General features: G+C 39.7%; 1 protein-coding gene across 1 annotated transcript in view; it reads right to left on the bottom strand.

Moving 5' to 3' along the window:
- Window positions 1–22,211, bottom strand: part of kcnn3 (potassium intermediate/small conductance calcium-activated channel, subfamily N, member 3) — a 62,593-nt gene that overhangs the window by 6,598 nt on the left and 33,784 nt on the right. The window contains 4 exon segments of the mRNA XM_080895874.1: window positions 8,770–8,880; window positions 17,750–17,891; window positions 19,922–20,043; window positions 21,114–21,410. Coding sequence (XP_080752000.1) covers window positions 8,770–8,880; window positions 17,750–17,891; window positions 19,922–20,043; window positions 21,114–21,410 — 672 coding nt within the window.

Here is a 22,211-nt window from a genome sequence, read left to right as displayed (position 1 = left end):
TTTGATTTAATAAAATGCCTGTTTGAAATGTCAGTTTCTGGTCATTTTCTATAGATAAATATCGGGATTCTTCTACTTTCTCGCGGCTCCATACTTGTTCCTGTATGTTTCATGTATTTTATAGGTTGCTATGTAATTACAACACAGGGGTCTGACACCCATCGAAAAAAGCGAGGGTGGACACCATAGAGAAGGGAGAGAGAATCTGTAAGGACATAAATTGAATGAGAGACTTCAAAGAGATGCTGAGCATTGAACAAAGAACAATTATACCCCCGTCTGAGGAGCACAAAAGACCCCGGCAGCTTGGCTAATCAGCACCCATCCACTGCAGTCAAGGACTGCTCACTCACATACACGCCTACACATACACACATGCAGACACACGCACACACTATTGGCTACAGATGAAGAGAGTAGGAGGCCGTGGGCCTTGCAGATGTGTTTTCAATAACACAGAGGAAGTCAAATCAAATAGAGCTCATCGAGCGAACTATAGATAATATATAAGGCCCCCGTGATTCAGCAAATTCGACACGTTATCCACCATTTGTAAAGACAGTAAAGATAAAAAAAAAACCCCAAAACCTTTATTCTGCTTAATTAAAAAAAAAAAACACACAAGAACAAAACTTACAGTAACCCTACAAAATAAAACACATTTATGTTAAAATTCATGGAATGACATAATTTGAATGTGCAAGCATCACCTTCCAGTATGCATCAATGGGATTACAGACCTCCCAACCGTGTGGCAAACACAGGCAGTGACAGACCTGCAAAGATCTTAAAGAGCCATCACAACCCTGACATGCTGTTTAATAGGCCGGGGGCGCTAATGTTGTTTATATATAACATGTTTATAGCAGCGCTTTTTGAGACACTACATCTAAACTACATTACATTAGATATGCTGCTGAAGGATACATGTAAGATTAATTAGTATTAACTTACTTAGATTATGTTGGAATAAATAGAGTTCATTATTGCTCTCTCTCTCTCTTTTTGTTTTACAGGCACTAAAGAGCACATTCAGTACTGTTTAAAGCTGTGGGCCCTTTGGTAGACTGAAATGCCAGATCTTGTTTATCACATGATTAATGGCTGCAGGGTGAGTGAAAGATGATGATTGATGGCATCTTGTGTCTGACTGAATGGCAGGCTGCGGAAGTTTTTCCACAGTTTTCAAGCACAGGTCCAGCAGTGCAGAGGGAGTCTGCCGCTGCTGGACATTTTTTTTCTTTCTTTTTTGTGCAGATGATTATAAAGCATCATTTAAATCCTGGAAACAAAAAATGAAACCCAACTGTGTATTTTTTGCAAAGACCCCACCACCACCGGCACACTGTATTTAATTGTCTCTCTCCTCCTGTGAATCAATGTCGATATCGATGCAAAGACAGCTACTCCATTAACAAAGCTAACAGACTCAACATGAACCGCTAAGAATACGCCACGAGAAACCAAATGACAGCAGCGGCAGCCATTCCTGGACCATATGGCTTGTACTCGGGCAACCATGTTAGGGCCATCTGGCTGGTTTGGGTCAAAGATCTGTTCTGGCTGCTCCCCTGTGTGGCACACCTTATGGCAGGTACACGCAAAGTCTGTTAACGCATGGGGCTCCCACTTCTCAGCATGCTAGGCAGTTGATGACATGTTGCAGAATATAAATTAATCAGCAGAAATAGAAACATTTTACTGAAATTACTATATATATATATGTAATCCCAGTTTATAATACATTAAAAACAGAACGTTTCCATTTACTAAATAAACATTAACTGAAATACCAAAACTGGGAAAAGAAGGGAAGAAGAGAAATAGACTTTTTTTTTTCTCATCAGTTGGAAACAAGATCAGAGGTAAAGCTAAATTGCTAAACCAAGAAAGACTCAACCTTTTTCACCCTGGAGGTCCACATACCAGGATTATAAAGACACAACCACTGCCATTTTCAAAGGTTGCCAAGTGTGGCACTTTCACTTAAAATGAAATCAGCTTCTTATTGCTGCTGAGACTAAAATGGATGTAGAATTGTTGAGAATTTTTAGACCAGGTTCAACACCATTAGTGTCACTGACTTACAAAACCTCGCTGGCTATTTTATTAGGTACACCTGTTCAGCTGTTTGTGAACCTATCATTAACGGGAATATCTAATCACACGGCAGCAGCTTAATATACTCAGGCATGTAGACATGGTCAAGTTGACCTGCTGAAGTTCAAGCATCAGAATGGAGAAGAAAGGGAATTTAAGTGATTTTAAAATTAGCACAGTTCTTGGTGCCAGATTTGCTGCTAATCTACTCTGATTTTACTACACAACCATCCCTAAAGTTTACAAAGAGTGGCATGCAAAAGAGAAAATATCCAGCGAGCAGTAGTTCTCTAGTTGAAAAAGTCTTGGTGATGTCTGAGGTCAGACTGCTTTCAGCAGATAGGAAGGTAAAAATGAGTTAAAAAAGAAAACACAACCAGGGTATGCAGAAGAGCATCTCTGGGCAGCAAACGATCACACCGGTGTCACTTCTGTCAGGTAGAAACAGGAAACTGATGCTAAAATTCCCACACAGGCTCACCAAAATTGGACATAAGATATGAAAAATATTCCCTGGTTTAATGAGTCTTGCTTTCTGCTGTGACATTCAGATGGTAAGGTTTTAATTTGGTGTAAACGACATAAAAGCATGGATCCATCCTGGCTTCAGTCAGTGATTCAGACTGGAAGTAGTGGTGTAATGTTGTGGGGATATTTTCTTGGCACAATTTATGCCCTTTAGTAGCAGTTGAACATCATTTAAACACCACAGTCTGCCCAGCTAATGCTGCTGACCATGTCCACCCTTTCATGATCATAGAGTACCCTTCTTCTGATTGCTGCTTTCAGAATGTCAAAGCTTCATTCATCTCAAACTGGTTTCTTTGACTTGACATTGAATCCACTGTACTCAAATGGCATCCATAGTCACCAGATCTCAATCCAACAGAGCATATTTGGGATGTGGTGGAATCGGAGACTCACATAATGAATGTGCAGTCGACAAATGTGCAGCAACTGCGTAAAACTATCATGTCATGTTAGTAATTTATAGTTTTGAGAGATAATAATTTTTTTTGCTGGATATTTTCAAGTCTCACAGATGCAGAAACATTATATATCAAAATTAATTCTAAATGTATTAATTTTGGCCCTACAGTTTTATAGCTGTAGAGTAGAACTGGAGATTTTTACTCAATTGGACATTTAAATAAAAGTCTAGCACTTATAGGGTTAATGACCTGTGCATGTAATTAGGCTCTGAGATGCTGGACACACAATGGTGTTTTTCCAGTGATCAGAAAACAAACAGACGAATTGCCTTGGCAACAAACTCATCCATGTGCCACTGTGACACGTGGCCTTACCTGCTCTGACCTTCCCTTCACAGACACACTGACAAGGGGACAAGGAGACACTTAGGCAGACACAAACATGGCCACACACAAGGACAATAATCACTATTTCAGCATCCAAAGCAAAGGAGAGTGATGCCCTTAGGCTCAAGTTAAAGGTGAAACAAATCAATAAAATCACAGAACATTAAATTACAGTTAAAATAATCACTGGATCTTATTAGGGGGCTAACACATTTTCTACATTAGAAGGAAGCTCATGTGCAAGTTCAACTGGCAAAAACTGAAAAAAAACATCAATGAGATATGTAAATGCACTCGTGGAGCATTGAATGAATTGTCACCATCACAATATGACTATAATAACAATGAATAACGATATGCTTATAAATGAAAAGGCTGCTAAAAGTTATTTTTATTATGTGGAGTGGAAGCTAGCTTAGTGGAAATCTTCGGGGGTTAGATTGCTCCCATTTGGCTACTGGTGTAAACATTGGAAGGCACTGCGGCACCTCCTCCTTGGCCAGAGTCCAGAGTGCACTCTGAATATTCAGACAGGCCGAAGCTCTGAAATGTGCCGGAGGGACTCGTAAAAGTGCCCTGAATTAAGTAGTGGTCCAGTGTGAAAGCAGAATATGCATCCCGAGTGCAAATTTCTAGAAAGATTTTTTTTCCAGCTTCTAACTTGGAACGAGAGTTTAAAAGCCTGAAAAAAAAGTAATGACCTCAGATACAGACGGTGTCAGCCACAGTCACACAGTCAACTGGCTTACTGCTTCAATAAAAGGAATTTAACACTGGAATTTGACATCGTAGCGCCATCAAAAGGAAGGAGATGTTAGCCCACTGACTTAGCGCCTGAGCAAGCATGTCCTGCTTTTCTTGGTGTTGAGTGAGCTCTCTGAAAGTTGAGGGTGAAATTTTGACCAAATGGGCTTCCAGCAGTGCTCTGAATCAACCAGTGCTTCAGTACACAGCCACAAAAAACAGCAGCAACAAACCAAGAATCGAGAAGAAAAAACAGTCCTGGCATCAAACAACAACAAATCACACCTCACACACATAGTCAACTTAAGGACTAGATTAACTGCTATTTAATTAACATTTGCATTAATCCTATCAGATGGAGAGACTTCACTGAGCACTGCATGAAAATTAACTCGGTGCATCAGTCTTTGGAAGGAAATCATTCTCCCCGATAAGGTTATTAGGCCCTCCACACGCAATGTGCACTGCACAGGGGTTCAAAATATCAACTTCAGTCTTGACATTGCTCTGCATAAAAAACTGATCGAGGATGAAAGCAGCAAGTATTCATCAATCATGAAAATAGAAAGGATTCAAAAAATTGTCAAAAAGTGTCAAAATCATAAGGAAAAGTTACAGCGAGATTTTTGGGCTCAGATTTTCATGCTATTGATGAACCACACCCTATTCTTTAGACAACATTACAAAATTACATTAGATTGCACAACACCTCGTTCAGATCAGCTAAGAGCGTCTCTCTGGCATTTAATTGACATTCTTGTTAATCCTTCAAAGGGAAGTAGACAGCATTGCAGTGAGTTAGAAAGACAGACTGTGTGCTTTCCTGTCTGTTTGTGTGTGTGCGCACATATGATGATGGCAAGATGTTGAAGCTATTGTTGCATTATTTATTATAAAGCTTTGACTGATTGTATTCTCTTGGTACAAAGATGTGGCAAAGAATGGCCCCGGCTATGTAAATCAATGTGCACACAACAGCTTCAATCATTGGTCTCTCAGTGATAGAGGGCAGGAGACAATTACCGCAGCATAAACCGTAGACCCTTTGAAGGGAAATGTCACCAAGCAGCATGCTGCATATTGCTCTAGGAGGCCTCCGTTACTTGATGAGCGGGTTTATTAAGATCATGAATTACCCTTAATGATGATGGCATTTGCTTTAAAATATGAATATAATCTTTTTGCTTGAGGGGCTAATAAAGTTGATCAGTGTGACAAAAAATACAATACTTTTTTAGCTACCAGTTAAAAATTTGGGATTTGATGTGACTTTCCTCAACCTTTAAAACTTAAGGTACACATGTACCGCAGCAGGTACTTTTGTAATTACCAGGGGATTGTGAAAAAATTGTAGGTTAGCTGAATAAACGATAAAAATTCATTTGATTATAGTATTTAGCACATTTACGGTCACAATTACCAGCTACACAAACCACACAGCCTCCACATAACCTGATCTGCATCGAGTTTAGCAGAAAAGCTGAAAAGGCTAAAAAACTAATGGAAAAATGATTGATATGTACACTGTCTGCCACTTGAAGAGGTGAAGATGAATTTGCATTTCAATGAGGAGTATGAATGCAAATTAAGGTAACCTGCTGAAACAAGAATCTTTAGGCCAGCTAGCAGCGCGGTGAAGCTGTACTTTGAGCTAAATGCTAAACTGATCATGCTAATATGATCAGGCTACACCGTTTCACCAGGCTGTCAGCAGGCCCAAAAACTCACATTCACTGTACTAACAAAGAAACTTTTGAACATTAAAACAAAAGCCAAGTTTCTACAGGCAAGGTGGTAAAACACTTAGCAAAACTGCTAACGTTAGCTCAAAGCACTGAGTACTGCTGCAAAATTTAAATAGCTATTAATTTGATAATTAAGCCCCAATCACACTGGTCGCTAGGAAAAAAGATATATACCCAACTGTTTGGGCGTGATTGCTGGAGGTTGGTGGCAGTCGCTGTGAATTGCTAAGCCCTCTATTCACACAGGCCATGAGACCAGTCAGTAATCCCGTGGTAATCATGGGTTACTAGAGGAATTACTAGAGAATTTGCAAGTTGCTTCTGTTGCTAAGAGAAATTGGTTGCAAAGAGGTATATGGTGTTGCATCGAAAACCCTTTTACGATTGCTTTGGTCACTAGCAGGTTTCCATGATCACTTGCTGTTTACATGGAAAATGGTAACTTGTCTGCAGACACTCAAAAACGATATGCCACGTTAGGGAAAAAAAATGCAACATAAACCATAAACAGAGAGTAAAACTTGTGCCTTTTAAAACGTTTTGACTGCTGCAGTAAGGCCTGTACAGTTTTTACGCTCCCTGTTTTGGGTTTGCTTTGCACTTCAAACAATGTCACCACCCATCGGCGAGTAGTTAGCGACAGACTGTGGACAAATTTGTGCCTTCCATGAAAACAACGGGCAACCATTACAACATGCTGGCAACCAAAGCAATCACAAGATCACAAGATTTTGGGTTTACCATTCTGTATACAACTGCTTACACTTAGTGAAAATGTTGGAAACTGGTCAGGGAATACAGATTTTACCCTAGTGACAACAGATTTTAGGGGAGCTGCTGTCTGATTTCTAGACCAGTGTGACTGAGACCTTATTAAACTAAAATGAAAACCACCTGATTTGAAAAATGACAGCATTGTGGTCAAAAAACTGCAAATCTTTGGATGCTCAATTGGGATTAGCTGCAAAAGCAAGTCTATCTCCAAAGACTCATGAGTTAAAATGCCTGGCTTTAAAGCAGAGATATATTTAGCTTGGAATCTTTGGTCTCTATAGCAAATTTTACAATTTATGAAAGCAAAAACAAAAAAACAGAAAACAAACCAAAAACTTCACAACTGACAAAAATTGGTTTGCTTGAAAAAAATCCAAGGTAAAAATCTGTTTTTCAGCAGATATTATGTAACATTTCAGGTAGGGGTGTTTTTTTTATGTTTTTCCAGCATTGTTTTTTTAAGGGCCATTTTAAATTTCCATTATCTAGAAAAACTGCTTGAACTTGGTCCTTTATATTTTTCAGGGTTAATATCTGGTACTCCTGCTCTCAGGAGTGAATTTCAAGTTAACAAAATATTGAAGGATGCTTGAAAGTCCCTAAAATATTTGAAACTCTGGTCTCTGACAACAGTTTTGGAGGACTGTAGAAAACCACAATTTTACAGGGTGGAGACTGATTTTTTTTTACAGCTTCTCATATACAAAGCACACAATAATCTTTAAAACAGTCTAAACTGGGAAAATAGCTTCATAGACATTAAAGCTTGAATATGGAAGAAAAAAAATACACTGAAATGTGATATTTCCCAGGTGTGACACCACATACAATATCTAAATGAACTTTAGATAATTTAAGACAAAGCAAGTGTGTAACAGCATTCTCTGTCATTTTCTCGTTGTGAATTTTGAAATGCTCATGGCAGCCAAACATTGTTTCAGAAGCAGAAGAAGAGGTTTTAATTCAGTGTACCAACAATCATTTACAAAAGGCAGACTGGACTAAACTAAAAAGGCAGGAAGCCAAAAGATCTCAAACTGATACGTCACATGCAAAAATCAGGGGGTTAATAAACTCACGGAGTTGTCCTCTAAGGAATATATGCCTAAAAGTCAAGGCAAGCCTTTGAATTATGTTAGGATATTTCAGCCAAATAACAGACAACTAAATGATGCAAAATGAATATGTTGTATAATAACAAAGGTAGGTAGTTAAATCTTATTTTCAATAATAAACTGTTCATATCAGATTCAGTTTGCAAAATATCGCCGCCCTTGCAAACACCTGTGGAGCACATGGTTAAGGATGGTAAACATCTTGTGAAAACAGACCTGGCCAAAGACTGCAGGAACATGAAGAGAGAGCCTGGCTACAACTGACACACAGAGTCTATTTGGTTTCTTTGTCGATATCTTATCCACGCTCAAATTATTGATCACTCCACTCCGTTCAGTCACCCAGATAACCCTGCTGCCATCATGCACCCTACATATTTGATATGGGAGCTATTTTTAAAACTTGGGTCTTTCAACTGTATGAAAAATTGAAAAGGACCAGAGGAGGGAGGGAGGGAGTTGGGAGAGATGGGGTGTGGGGAACGGAGGCTGGGAGGGGGCAACAGAAGAAGGAGAAAGCAGTGGAGGAAGGAGAGAAGCAAATGTGACACAGAGAGAGAGAAAAGGATTTACTGTAAGAGAGACAAATGTCAGAGGAGAGGGGAGGTGTGGGAGGGAAAAGATCGGCGATGGAAAGAAAAAGAGAGCGGCGGTAAGTGAGGGAGCGGAACAGAGAGAGTGAGACAGAGATGACCTTTTATTGCCTTCGCTCACTCAAATAACATGGCACTCTGTCACAACAATACAGGGTGTAATGTGCTAGTTGGGGAGGGTGACGCAGTAGCAGTGAAAGAACAATCCTTTTAGCCGGGCTCTCGACGCCAAAGAAATTCTACAGTGTAAAATCACTTGCACTGCACATAAAAACCGCACTTTTACAAATCTACACTCTGTGCTTTTGCTTTATTGCTGCTACAGACGACACACTCATTCACACGCACGCACTCACTGACATCGAGCATGCCTACACACCCTCTTGGTGAGTTGCGTGTCCATCATGAAGTTGTGTACATGTTTCTCGGCCTTGGTCAGCTCCAACTTCCTGGCTACCACGGCAACCACCAGAGCCGTACAGCCCGCACCCTATGAGAGACAAGAGGGGAGGGAGGGAGGAGGACAGAGTCAGCCAGTACAGAGGTGGAATTGGTAAATCTGTGGTTTTTGGACAGGGAATTAGTTCAGATGATTGAAGGGAGCAAGGACAAATATGAAGATGACAGAAGGAGAAGTGAATGGGAGAGAGGAGAGGATTAGGAGGAATAGCTCTGTTCCAGATCCACATTTCCTCATGTTGAGAGGCAAGCCAAATCTATTTTCACCTCCAATCCATCTGGTGTGAGATGCCTTCTATATCGCCTCTATAGGACACTGAAATTGTGCCCCTTAAAGATAAAACCAGAAAAAAAAATATCACCGTTTGACACCAACTAATTTAATTTAATTGGATGTTGTCAATCCGAATTACGTGGTGTCAGTCTTCTCCTGTCACTGGTGGCTTGAGGCCTGCAGGATGTGTAAAAGTGTAAAACAGCACTAGTTTGTCTGTATCCCAGCTCAACCCACGTGGGACTCACGGCAAATTCATTTGGGAGAGAATGACAGCAGTCTCTCAACCAAAAAAGACATGCTTGAGAGGAGAAGAGGAGCAGGAACACAGGGAAGAAGACAGACTTAATTAACTTTTAGATTAGACACTGTATTCAATGGGGCTGTTGAGTGCTCACAGGTTCCTCTGAAGGGGCAGGCACCGAGAGGGAAAAAAGAAGAGAGAGGGGAAGAAAAGATAAAGAAAGTGAAGAGCAATGAGTAAATATAAATGGGGAAGGGAAGAAACATGGGCGGATGAATATATGAGGCGAGGGTGTGTGCACGGAATAGGAGGAGAGAAAGATGGAGAAGAAGGCAATGTTAATGAGGTCACATATCTCCTGATAAGTAATGAATTAAGATTAAGAGTGTTTAATGAAAATGTATGAGTGTCTTCCTTCCTTCTTGTAAGTGTGCGAAGCTCACAGTTGGCAGAGGATAGGAGTGACAGAATAAAGAGATATAAGGAGAGAAACATAGTGACTTAGAGCAACAGCGAGGGCGCATGCAACATTTTGAAGCGTGCAGGAAACAGCCGGGACTTCATCATGCACACTCCTGAACGACAAGACAGGTTTGCCAAAAATAACCTTGGCTGGGTTCAGTGAAATGTAACGCACAAACAGGCCTTAGTGCCCACATCTATACACTCATCCACTCTATTTGTGTTTATTCAAAAACTATGAATAAAATATGATGAGAGCCAATGGAAACCCCTTAGAGCATTTGTACATGTCTGCGCTTTAGGGAACAGAGCCCTCAGATAACAAACAGCACAAAATGCAGCGCAGTGTGCACGTGTTCACAAATGACCTCCTTGGTCAGAAACAGCGGGGCACTGATTGGTTTGTCGGGGCAGCCTTTGTGTGTGTGTATGTGGAAGCATGCGTTGACAAAGTGGCTGTATATGTGTGTATGTGTCAATTTGTTTGCACATGCATCTGCATCTATTTGCTTCCAGCAGCGCTCCCAGTGAAATGTCCATGCAGTGACACGACTGATGACGGCTATGCTGCTGTGATTTCTTCCATTTACCAGGGTGTTCCCCTTGTTTTCTTCAGTACAGCACAGCTGTCTACCCACTCAGAAAAGGGGGAATCACCCATCTGTGCCTTTGTGTAACACCCACGCGGTCCAGGTAAAAAGTGAATGCAAACAGCAGTGGAAAATTGTTTCCAAAACCAGTCAGTGGGAACATGCAGAGGGAGGAAAAAATACGGTTGAAAAAAAAACAAACATTTAATATGCTCAATTAGTGTTCAAAATGCAAGCACTTAGAACAGAAAAGCCACAAAAAGGTTAAAAATGATAGCTTGTCTGCATCTGTTTAACCTGCAAGCCATCCACAACTGCAGTATGACTGCAGTTAAGCTGTAGGAAATAAAAATAATTATGCACAGTCATATGGTAAAACTTAAATGTAACGCCTACATTTAGGATGAATCTACATGTTAAAAATATTGGAAATATAGCCCACTGTAATGTAGGACATTTTAAAGGAGACCTCTTGCTCCTGAATTTATACTATACATCATGCAATCACAATAAATGAATATTATTTTTATGATTTATTTTTCCAGCACCATATATATTTTTAAGGTCTCTTTTCTTGATTTACAGTTCAAAAATGCCTTATTTATCTCATATTGGCTCTTGATGTAGCCCCCCTGATATCGTCTACTGAAAACAGGCAATCTCTGTAAAGAGCCATTTCTGAAAGCCTGCCTTCTTCTGATTGTCTCTCGAATTGTTTCTGCAGCACAATGATTCTTATAGGCACTGCAGTTTCCTGTAACCAGTGTGGATGTTCTTGAAAGAAATTGTAAATCTTCTACAAAACATAATTTCTTGATCTCTAGTGGAAATGTTTTAAACGCACCTCCACCTGTTTGAGTCACAGATTAATCTGAAGACTGGACTCAAGGAACAAAAGCTTTGACTGACAGACGGTTGCCAATACAGACGGCTCTAGCGTAAGCTATGTGCTAAGCTTTGCCACTGCTAATCTGATTTAGCTGAACTGCTTGTGGGTTAAAGCATTTTTAATGCACGTATCCATAAAATAATACGGCTTGTGTGGCTAACCAACATTCCAAAGCATACATCCAAATCAACAAAAGAATGGCTTCACTAGAAGATTATGGTTATACAGGGAGTGCAGAATTATTAGGCAAATGAGTATTTTGTCCACATCATCCTCTTCATGCATGTTGTCCTACTCCAAGCTGTATAGGCTCGAAAGCCTACTACCAATTAAGCATATTAGGTGATGTGCATCTCTGTAATGAGAAGGGGTGTGGTCTAATGACATCAACACCCTATATCAGGTGTGCATAATTATTAGGCAACTTCCTTTCCTTTGGCAAAATGGGTCAAAAGAAGGACTTGACATGCTCAGAAAAGTCAAAAATAGTGAGATATCTTGCAGAGGGATGCAGCAGTCTCAAAATTGCAAAGCTTCTGAAGCGTGATCATCGAACAATCAAGCGTTTCATTCAAAATAGTCAACAGGGTGTGCAATACTCAGAGACATGGCCAAGGTAAGAAAGGCTGAAAGACGACCACCACTGAACAAAACACACAAGCTGAAACGTCAAGACTGGGCCAAGAAATATCTCAAGACTGGTTTTTCTAAGGTTTTATGGACTGATGAAATGAGAGTGAGTCTTGATGGGCCAGATGGATGGGCCCGTGGCTGGATTGGTAAAGGGCAGAGAGCTCCAGTCCGACTCAGACGCCAGCAAGTTGGAGGTGGAGTACTGGTTTGGGCTGGTATCATCAAAGATGAGCTTGTGGGGCCTTTTCGGGTTGAGGATGGAGTCAAGCTCAACTCCCAGTCCTACTGCCAGTTTCTGGAAGACACCTTCTTCAAGCAGTGGTACAGGAAGAAGTCTGCATCCTTCAAGAAAAACATGATTTTCATGCAGGACAATGCTCCATCACACGTGTCCAAGTACTCCACAGCGTGGCTGGCAAGAAAGGGTATAAAAGAAGAAAAACTAATGACATGGCCACCTTGTTCACCTGATCTGAACCCCATTGAGAACCTGTGGTCCATCATCAAATGTGAGATTTACAAGGAGGGAAAACAGTACACCTCTCTGAACAGTGTCTGGGAGGCTGTGGTTGCTGCTGCACGCAATGTTGATGGTGAACAGATCAAAACACTGACAGAATCCATGGATGGCAGGCTTTTGAGTGTCCTTGCAAAGAAAGGTGACTATATTGGTCGCTGATTTGTTTTTGTTTTGTTTTTGAATGTCAGAAATGTATATTTGTGAATGTGGAGATGTTATATTGGTTTCACTGGTAAAAATAAATAATTGAAATGGGTATATATTTGTTTTTTGTTAAGTTGCCTAATAATTATGCACAGTAATAGTCACCTGCACACACAGATATCCCCCTAAAATAGCTAAAACTAAAAACAAACTAAAAACTACTTCCAAAAGCATTCAGCTTTGATATTAATGAGTTTTTTGGGTTCATTGAGAACATGGTTGTTGTTCAATAATAAAATAATTCCTCAAAAATACAACTTGCCTAATAATTCTGCACTCCCTGTACAATGGCAGAGCCCGAACCAATATCCAATTAAATATCTGCCCAGATGAGCTGATGAGGGGTGCGCACAGGAGATGCCTTTGTAATCTGACAGATTTGAAGCACCTTTGCAACTTAAGTTGTGCCAAATATATTGCCAATTATTGTCAAGTCATGATGTGCCCTACTTTCAGACTCCTACCCAAAAAGAACCCATCCATACAAGCAGTTATTAGCGTGTTGTACATAAATTTGTTGCAGACAGTTGTTCATAAGTGGCGATTCTAGGCTCCAGTTGCCTAGGTAACCTTCTAATGTATTTTTCCAGTCTGTCAAATGTTAATCGACAGTATCCTTTGCTCTCATTGATAGCTGCTTCAGTCAGTCACCTTGACTGAGAAGCTGAGAAAAGTTCAACTCGGGACACACACGTTCTCACTTGACGTCACTTAATCTCATTGACTTCAGTTGATATCTGGTCAGCACCTTACTGCAAATTGCTTCCTTTGTAGATTACCTTTAATTTGAATGTATATATATATATATATATATATATATATATATATATATATATATATATATATATATATATATATATATATATATATATGAAAAGAGGTTATTATTAGAAAATATTATTATTTCCCCACTATATGATTTCAGTTTGTTTTACAATTGGATCGAATGCCAAGGTTTTGCACCACAAAAACCTTGCATGTAAACATAGGCTTTTGGAATCCACTGTATTATTTCACAGTAAAAATAGGTAAAGCATACGCACATTCAATTTTTATTCATGCATACAGTAGTGCTCTCCAACAACCAATCCTTGAATAATAAAATGTCATATAACTACAGCTGTGTCTTACTATACTGCCATTCATTTATTTGTTTATAGACCAAGCCCTACTTCTCAGTGCAGTTTAATAAACACTTAATAATCACTTCATGTTGTACACACGACCTGTGTACAACATGAAGTGCTGTATCACATATGCTGTACACAACATTTGTGGTATAGTGTACCTAACCTCCATCTTGCTATCCACCCACTCACAACAACACACAACCACACACAAATACACACTAACACCTGGCACACCCCCAGGTAGCCTCAGGGCAGTGGTATATTCCAACACCGTTGGCCTTCATGTGTTGTCATAGTAACAACAGTGAGAATTTCTCATTATGCAGTAGTTTTAGACAGTCAAAAAACAAACAAACCCCAAAACAAATAACAACAACAAAATGAAATAAATAAATAAAAGTTTTCTGCCTTAACCTGTCAGCCCTGCGCTCCCCTCCGACCCACCAATCCCTGTAATTCCATAACATTGCTACACCTGGTCTCTTTCTCGTATAGTTATGCTTTAACTTTCTCTTTCCACCTGCAGCCTCACTTCATCTCTGATGATCAACAAAAATAAAGCACTTTGACCACTGTGAAGAGTGTGATGAGAGTGTGTTTGTGTGTGACAGGAGAGGAGCGAGTGTGTGGGAGCTGTACTCAGAGTGTATGTCAAGTTCTGTGTCAGTGTTGTGTGGAGGATGTGGAGTCTGTAGCAGTGGGCTTGGGACCATTTGTATGCACCCCATTTTGTGTCTGTTTTTGTGTGCGTGTTACGGTAAAAGTAGTACTCTTTCTCAAACACAGACTAGATGATTCATCCAGAAAATGGGGGTATGTGTGTGTAAGTGTGTTTTTATTCACACATTTAATGGGCTATACAGTGAGCCGGCAGAAACAGAGAGAGTGGACAAAGTGAGGATGAAAGAATACACATGCAGGTTTTGGGCTCTTATGGAGATAAGAAATCCATTTGAATTAACTTTTTCAATCTAACAGATAACTTCAAAGACCAAAGTACATACTACAGAAGATGCAAAAGAAAAGAAAAAATGTAGTTTGGATTGTGAGAGTTATTTTAAGTTGTTCCCTTGATTTTTTTCTTCTTCAAACCAACGTCTAGCAGTCATTAAATTACATCTCAAGGCACTTCTCAACTGCCTTCAATACTGTTATAAATGGCATTGGCAAAAAAAAGGCTGTAGGTGTTCAAAGAAAGTGGAGAGATTTCACATTTCTAATCCTTTTTCCTGGTGGTCTTATGACTACTATAACGAAAAGAAGGCTCTTAAAATATTTCAAACTAAGCATTTGCACACTTTATGCAGCTGTTTTATTTGTGTAACACCTCCAACTGTCTTGGAGGTCCCAGTCTGCTCATGTGGACAACTGCCTGACGGTGGAGACATTGGGATGTGCCTGGTCCTTCAGACTATGGGGGCTGGCTCATGTTTGGGCCCATTTGCCCAGGTTTCTATCTGACATCGACCACTTTTGCACTTGTGTTTTTTGCAAAGATGGTTGATATATATATATTATTACACACTGTATTAATGTATTAATACAGTGTGTTACGTGTCCGTGGACTCCTAGTTGTTTTCAACTAATTTGGGGGCTCGTCTGGGATATCTGAAACTTGTTTGGTTGAAGCTTGTTTAGCTGTGTCATATGGAGTTGCTGTCACTGACTTAGTTTGTGGTTTCAAATATAACATTCTTCTTAGCACGCTTTTGGAGGCACCTTGACACAAAAATGGCTGCAACGTTTGCATTTTGTGTATGTATAAAAGCAAGCAAAAGGTGATGTGATATCACACTACAGTCACCTTTAGCAGTATTAACTTAAAATAATAATTTCCTTTATGACAATTAATCTCTTACATCATTGTGGAGCATTTTTGTCCGCTTTACAACATTGCATTAATTTATAAACAGCAAGCTTAAGGACACTTGGACTTTGACTGGGTAACAGATTGTAACGCCTTGATTCATTTCTTTTTCACTTATTTTGTTGTAGATTTGCTGCTGTATTTGGGGCATTGTTGTTGTTGCATGGACTAAGCTTTAGCTTTCTAGTAATACTTTGGTATACAGAGGAGTTAATGGCCAACAATGGTTCCCCCCTGACCAAATGAACCTTCCGATCGTGGGGCAAACGCTCTACCTAATGAGCTATCGCCTCATCTTGTCTGTCCAAATGACATTTTTAGAAGTTTTGTGGTTTATTCAAAAACAACTTGCGACCCTAAGCTGTGTTACCATGTTCTATTTTGAGAGAAGAGGCTTTCTGCAGTAAAGCCTTCCAAACAAGCCATACTTGTTCAGTCTTTTTCCAATTGTACTGTCATGAACTTTAACATTTAACACGTTATCCGAGGTCTGTATAAACTTAGCTGTAGCTCTTGGGTTTTTGCTGTTTCCCTAGAACATTGCATAATCTGACCTTGGAGCGCATTTGCTGGGATGTCCACTCCTGGGAAGATTGTGGCACTGTCTTAACACACAGCTGAATGCTCCAGACCAACAAACTGGAAAAAATATGTGCTTTATAGTGGTGACCGGACGTGCTGATAATCAAGTAATCAGATGCATTTGATTAGCAGCTACCCTCCACCCTGTCCTAATTCCCATGGAAACTTTCTTTTTTCACATGACTGTACTCACATGACACCCACTCATGTCAATCTTGTCAATGTCATATACTGAGGTTATATTTGTGATCATATAATCAAGTTTTACCTTATACCCTGATTCATCTAAGGACTGGTTTTGTTTAAATTGTCTTCTTTCATATGAACACACTGCTTTTATAAGTACAAGGAAAAATCTTATATGTAATGATGTCTTCTATTTTCACGAATGAATGAAGACAAACAGCATATTACATTATTATTTACAGTTCATGGCAACCAACCTTTCCAGTGTCTAATACAATCTTTCTCATGTCCTCTACTTGAGGATTTCTAAGAAACACAGTGATAAATTGGAACTTGGCAATAATAATGGGCAAAAGCCAATTTGGAAAATGAATATCTATTCTGTTAATTACAGTAATTCCCCCAAATAAGCTGAGGGACCACTGAACAGTGAAGTCCAGCTTTTAATCTGAATAAAGTCTCCTATCAGTCATCGTATTCTCCTCTGGCAACAAGTATGAGGACCATTGTGTCCTTTGGGAAATGTATTCCCAGAAAATCATATTATTATTTTTAAACCCTATTTTTCCTTTCCTGACCTTATCTGCACAGGTTAACATACTTATCACATTTAATTTGAGAACATGCAATATTTAGTTATAGAGTTATTTTAAAAAAATCTAATTTTCTTGCATTTCAAAAGACGCAAATTGCCTCGACTCATTCAGAGAAGTGTTAAAATAATAGTGACAAAGATGTGAAAGAAACAGAGTGAAAGAAATGTTCGAAGGAGGAAAGAACACCTGTGAAGTGAAGCAAATAGAGGATCAGTCGGCAGCTTAAACATTGACAGATGGATGGTAGATAGAAATAAACACATGGCCTCAGGGAAGGGGAGATGGACAGTGAGAAAAAAGATAGAAGGAGAAACACAAAAAAGAGAGATAGCACAAGAGAGGAGGAAAGTGGTAAAGAAAAAAAATGAAAGACCGACAGAGGAAAAAAATGAGAGTGGGAGGACATGGCACACTGAAAGGTAGGACCTTCATTATGCAATGAGGACAGACAAGGGAATAACACGCATAGAAACACACACACACACACATAAAAAAACACACACACACACAAACCACTAACATGCTCTTGTTTGCACGCCTACACACCCAAAACACACAGAAGCACAGATGCAGGCTAATTCAGAGAGGATTGCCCAAATTACACAAATGGGAGAATTTCTCTTGCAAATGACAGCATGCGCTCTAATCTGCTGACCTTTGAACGAGGGGAGGACAGCACTACTGGGAGAGCAGAGAGAGGGGACGGAGAGGAAATGTACTGACCATGATGCCCGTGAGCAGACAGACTCCTTTGCCACAGTAAGTATGAGGAACCATGTCTCCATAGCCAATAGACAAGAAAGTAATAGAGATAAGCCACATGGCTCCCAGGAAGTTACTGGTCACATCCTGGGCATCATGATACCTAAAAAAAACCAAACATGTTTATTGTTAGAGGATAAAGTCAGTCAATAGTAAAACATCTAAATAATAATAATGAATAAAAACAAACAAACAATAACTGTCCCACTGGTCCTGTCTGCGAATGTGGGCGTCTAACCGAAAAAAATGTTTCCAGCAATTTTGTCTGACGCATAACACATAACTGCATCTTTTGCCTCCATTGTTCTTGCCCTACGCGCAACACTGTTACCATAGCAACCAAACCTGGTGCAGATCTGAAACAAAGTTTTTCTTTCAATAAACTATTCAGCAGAAATATAATAAGATGTAACCTTGCTTGCTAGCAACAGATATATTTGCTCTGAAGTCTCTCTATTCTCTAAGACTGAAAAGTCACATCTTTGGACGCCGTTCGAAGCCATTTAGTTTTTTTTTTTTTTTTTCTTCATTAATTTGATTTGGAAAGAAGCAAAATGCCAGTTTCTGCCAGTTGGATACGGACCAACCGAGGACTCCCCAGCAGCCGGGCAGTGATGCATTTAATCAAGCCTATTAACCAGCTGACATTTTCCTACATTTCCTTGATTTATCTCCAAAAACATTTGAATACATCTCCTTTTGCTTTGCACTTGATGGCACATTACAAGCATTAAATAATCTGTAAAATTTAATTATCAATCTCTTAAATGTAACCGAACAACTGGATTTAGTGCTCTTTAATAACAACAGAGAAACAGATATGTTTGCAAGCCGTTTCATTTCTGAGCGTCTGTCTGCTGGATGCAACAGCGGTCGATAAATCACCAGTCTGTACTGCCATGTGTTTGCTGCTGTATTGAGTATGATATGGATTTCTCTTAATGTTTTTTTCATGTCATATATATATATATCTTTATATATATATATATATATATATATATATATATATATATATATATATATATATATATATATATATATATATATATATATATATATACTTATATGGCATGAAAAACACATATTGTGAGATGTGAAATAGGAAAGAATGAAAATAAAGCTGTAACACACTGTACTGAGCTGCTATAAGCATACTTTTAGGTGTTAATTAATATCTTTGTTAACAACTATACATGTGTAAAACATCTGCAACTGGTGTATTAAATTACAGGAACTGTTTGACTTGCTTATCTAATCATAAAAACCAGTAAAAAACAAAAACCCCAGCTCTGTCCACTTTTCAGAGTCATTGCATCTGTAAAACCACAATTTTGTGTACATTTTTACATTAAATCAAAAAAATGCGATATAACATGTCAGTTGGTGATCTACCAGCCGCAGCTATGGTTTTAAATCAAAAAGAAAGACTTAAAAGCGACATCAGTCACATCTCTGTCATAATAAAAGTCAGTAAGCTTATTCAACGTGATATTTCCAAGGTCAGGACATTTGAGCTCAGAATGTCTTCGGGAATTTTAATACACATTTTTGATGTGGGTGCTTAAACATACCTGTGGGTTAGTTATTCTCGTGTAAATGTATGAATCTCTATGAGGATTTGGCACCGTGTTTGCTCATGTAATGTTTCATTACACTGTGGTGAGGAGAGCTATATTGTACTGTTATTGCTATCTCTTTTTTACTCTTGACAAATGATCAACTATTAAGTCCTTAATTAGGTCCTTAGTGTCTGACAAACTATGTTCGAGTGTCCCGTAACAATATCAGATTGTTTATTGCTTAGAAATGCCTTATTGGAGGGTCATTAATGTTAATGAATGTTTTCTTCAGACACTATTATATTGATTTTTAATTTTTATTTTTAGTCTGACAAGCAGACAAATGAAGTAACAAATCCATTGCCTGAACAACTGCTGAGAAAGCCTCATAAACTGAAGTCTAAAGAGGGATTATGTTGCACAGACGTCTCAGATTATAGATTCTGCCAGTTGAATTTAATTTCTGAGTTGAATTCCTCATCTGATCACAGTCCAACACTCACACTCATGTACGCTCATGTACACGCAATAAACACCAAATCACAATCGCAAACGGACCAGCTTTAGTGCTAACCTCTCACACACTCGTACGGTCCAGGCAGCAATGATCCACAGAGAGATGCTGAAGACCAGCAGCACCGTCCCAGGGCAGATCGTCATAAGGGTTTTCATTACAAACCGCGTGTTAAAATGGACCTAAAAGACATTTAGAGACACACACATACACACATTGCTTCACTTTTTTTCCCCAGGAGTTAATCTTGTGCTGCTCTGAATCCTTATCCTGCACACTGTTTCCCAAGCGGACTTGATGTTTTACTAATTAGTCCTCTGAGTAGCTTTTGATAGCAGCACTCAGAGAATCTCCACTATAATTGGAGTCGAGATCAGGGCTTGCCCTCTGACTCAGGTCAGGTTATACGGTGTCTTTGAGTAACTGGCCTGTGTCAGTGTACTTTTTTATCTCTGGCTCATTCATCAATAAGAGGCAGACAATCAACTTCTGGCAGATGGATCATTTGATGCTTGAGCCCTGGAAGGCTAAAGCAGCTGATAAATGAGTTGTCATTTACAGCTGCACTTCAGTGGCAGCTTCACCTTCCCTCCACGTTGATGCTGCCTGAGGGTCAGAAGAGAGCCGTCGCCGATACACGCGCCACCTGCTAAATTACTCGTCTAAAAAAATCTCCTCTATATCTCTCCCGCTGCACTTGCTCTCCTCCATCTAGTTTGCACGTTTGCAACATGCAACATCTCTACTTCCTGATCTTACAGCAATGTTTGTCGTATAAAGTCATTACAAATCTGGCATCAGCCATTTGTTGCACGACTTCAACATATTTCTGCACTCATACTGCAATTTCATTCTAGTTCTTTCTCTTCATGGCCCATTTGAGCTGTATGCAATAACTTGTTTCCATTTCACACTCTCATCTCATATTGTATTATGAAAGATCCACCACAGCTTAGATCTAAGTCTCTAAGCACAGTGACAACAAAAGGACAGGAAGGGGATTTGAAGCGGTAGATGAAAAGAAACAGCTGGACTAGAAGGACAGAAGGGGCAGGAAGAACTTCAGATAGTTAGAGCGAAAGAGGCCAAGGATAAAAGGCACAACATAGACACAGGCTTAATTCAGAGGAGAGAACTCTTGACCTTAATACCTTTACAACTCCATCACCTGTTTCCAGCAAAACCTTTCACATCCACACTTTTGAAGGCATACCGCTCAGAGAAACATCTACAAGATTAAAACTCTCCTGACCTTATTGAGGGCACCTATACTCCTGGAGGAAGCGTCGGTGAACAGTTTGCTGTGCAGAAGCATGACTCTGGCAATGAGGTAGAGGCGCAGGAACATGGGCACGCTCAGCACCATGTCCAGGTCAGCCTCGGCCTGCGAAGGCGCGTACGAGAAGGCCAGCCGTGCCCGCCACTGAAACTTAAAGTCCCCAGGCACCGGATGCACAGCAGAAACGAGCAGCTCCAGGGCGATTAGCAGAACCCTCTCCATCGTCATGGCGATTCGCCAGTCGTCTGCTCCGTTGTCGATGACAAACAGCTGCGGGGACAGGAAGGACATGTGGATAGTCAGTTGGGGAAAGGAGTTACGCTTCTTTTAATGTGTCGCTGAGAAAACTTTTCATCGTGATGCTCGGTTGGCACGGTCCTTTTCTCATCAGTACAGCTGACTAATCTGATGATTAAAGAACGCACCTGCAATTCAGAATAAATGTCTTCCCTGAGATGGAAAACACCATCCATTTAATCAGTAATCTATTCAGTCCCCACACAGTGCTTTGGCTCATTTTCATATAACCTGAAACTCTTCTCTTGCTAAAATTAAACCAAAGATGCTGATTCATCTGGAGCAGTGGCTCTTAAGCTAAACAGGTTTCTAATGATCAGAGAGACAATATTTAAAAAACAAGGGCAGTATGCTGTGATTTCAGCCGGTCTCATGGGCACATGCCAGCGATGACTCTGAAACCGGTGGGACACTGAGCCACTGCAGATGGGGCTCGGACGACCAGGGGAAAAATATGGAGCGAAACTAAGTTGAATGAATGTGATTTATTTGTTTATTTTTTGCAGGGAAAATAAATAAACAAGAGTCTGCAGATGGTACGGAGTGGACTTTTTTCATTAAAATTAAACTTGGATCCTTTTTTTTATTGTTAACTATTGGTAAAAAAAAATTAGAAAAATTGTGTTGTAGGGTGTGAACATTTTTCAGCTGTGTAAGTGGGCCAGAAAGTTTAAGTTTAATAAAGAAGGCCACTTTAATTGTGGTTTTCCCTCCTCGTACGTTGACGTTCGGGTTTGTAATTGCTGTGGTTACACTTGATATTGTCACCAAAGC

Source organism: Rhamphochromis sp. 'chilingali' (assembly GCF_963969265.1).
Source record: "Rhamphochromis sp. 'chilingali' genome assembly, chromosome: 11".
In the NCBI taxonomy this organism is placed as follows: Eukaryota; Metazoa; Chordata; class Actinopteri; order Cichliformes; family Cichlidae; genus Rhamphochromis; species Rhamphochromis sp. 'chilingali'.
Note: the sequence above shows the minus strand (reverse complement) of the source record. Positions and strands in the feature narration are given on the sequence as shown.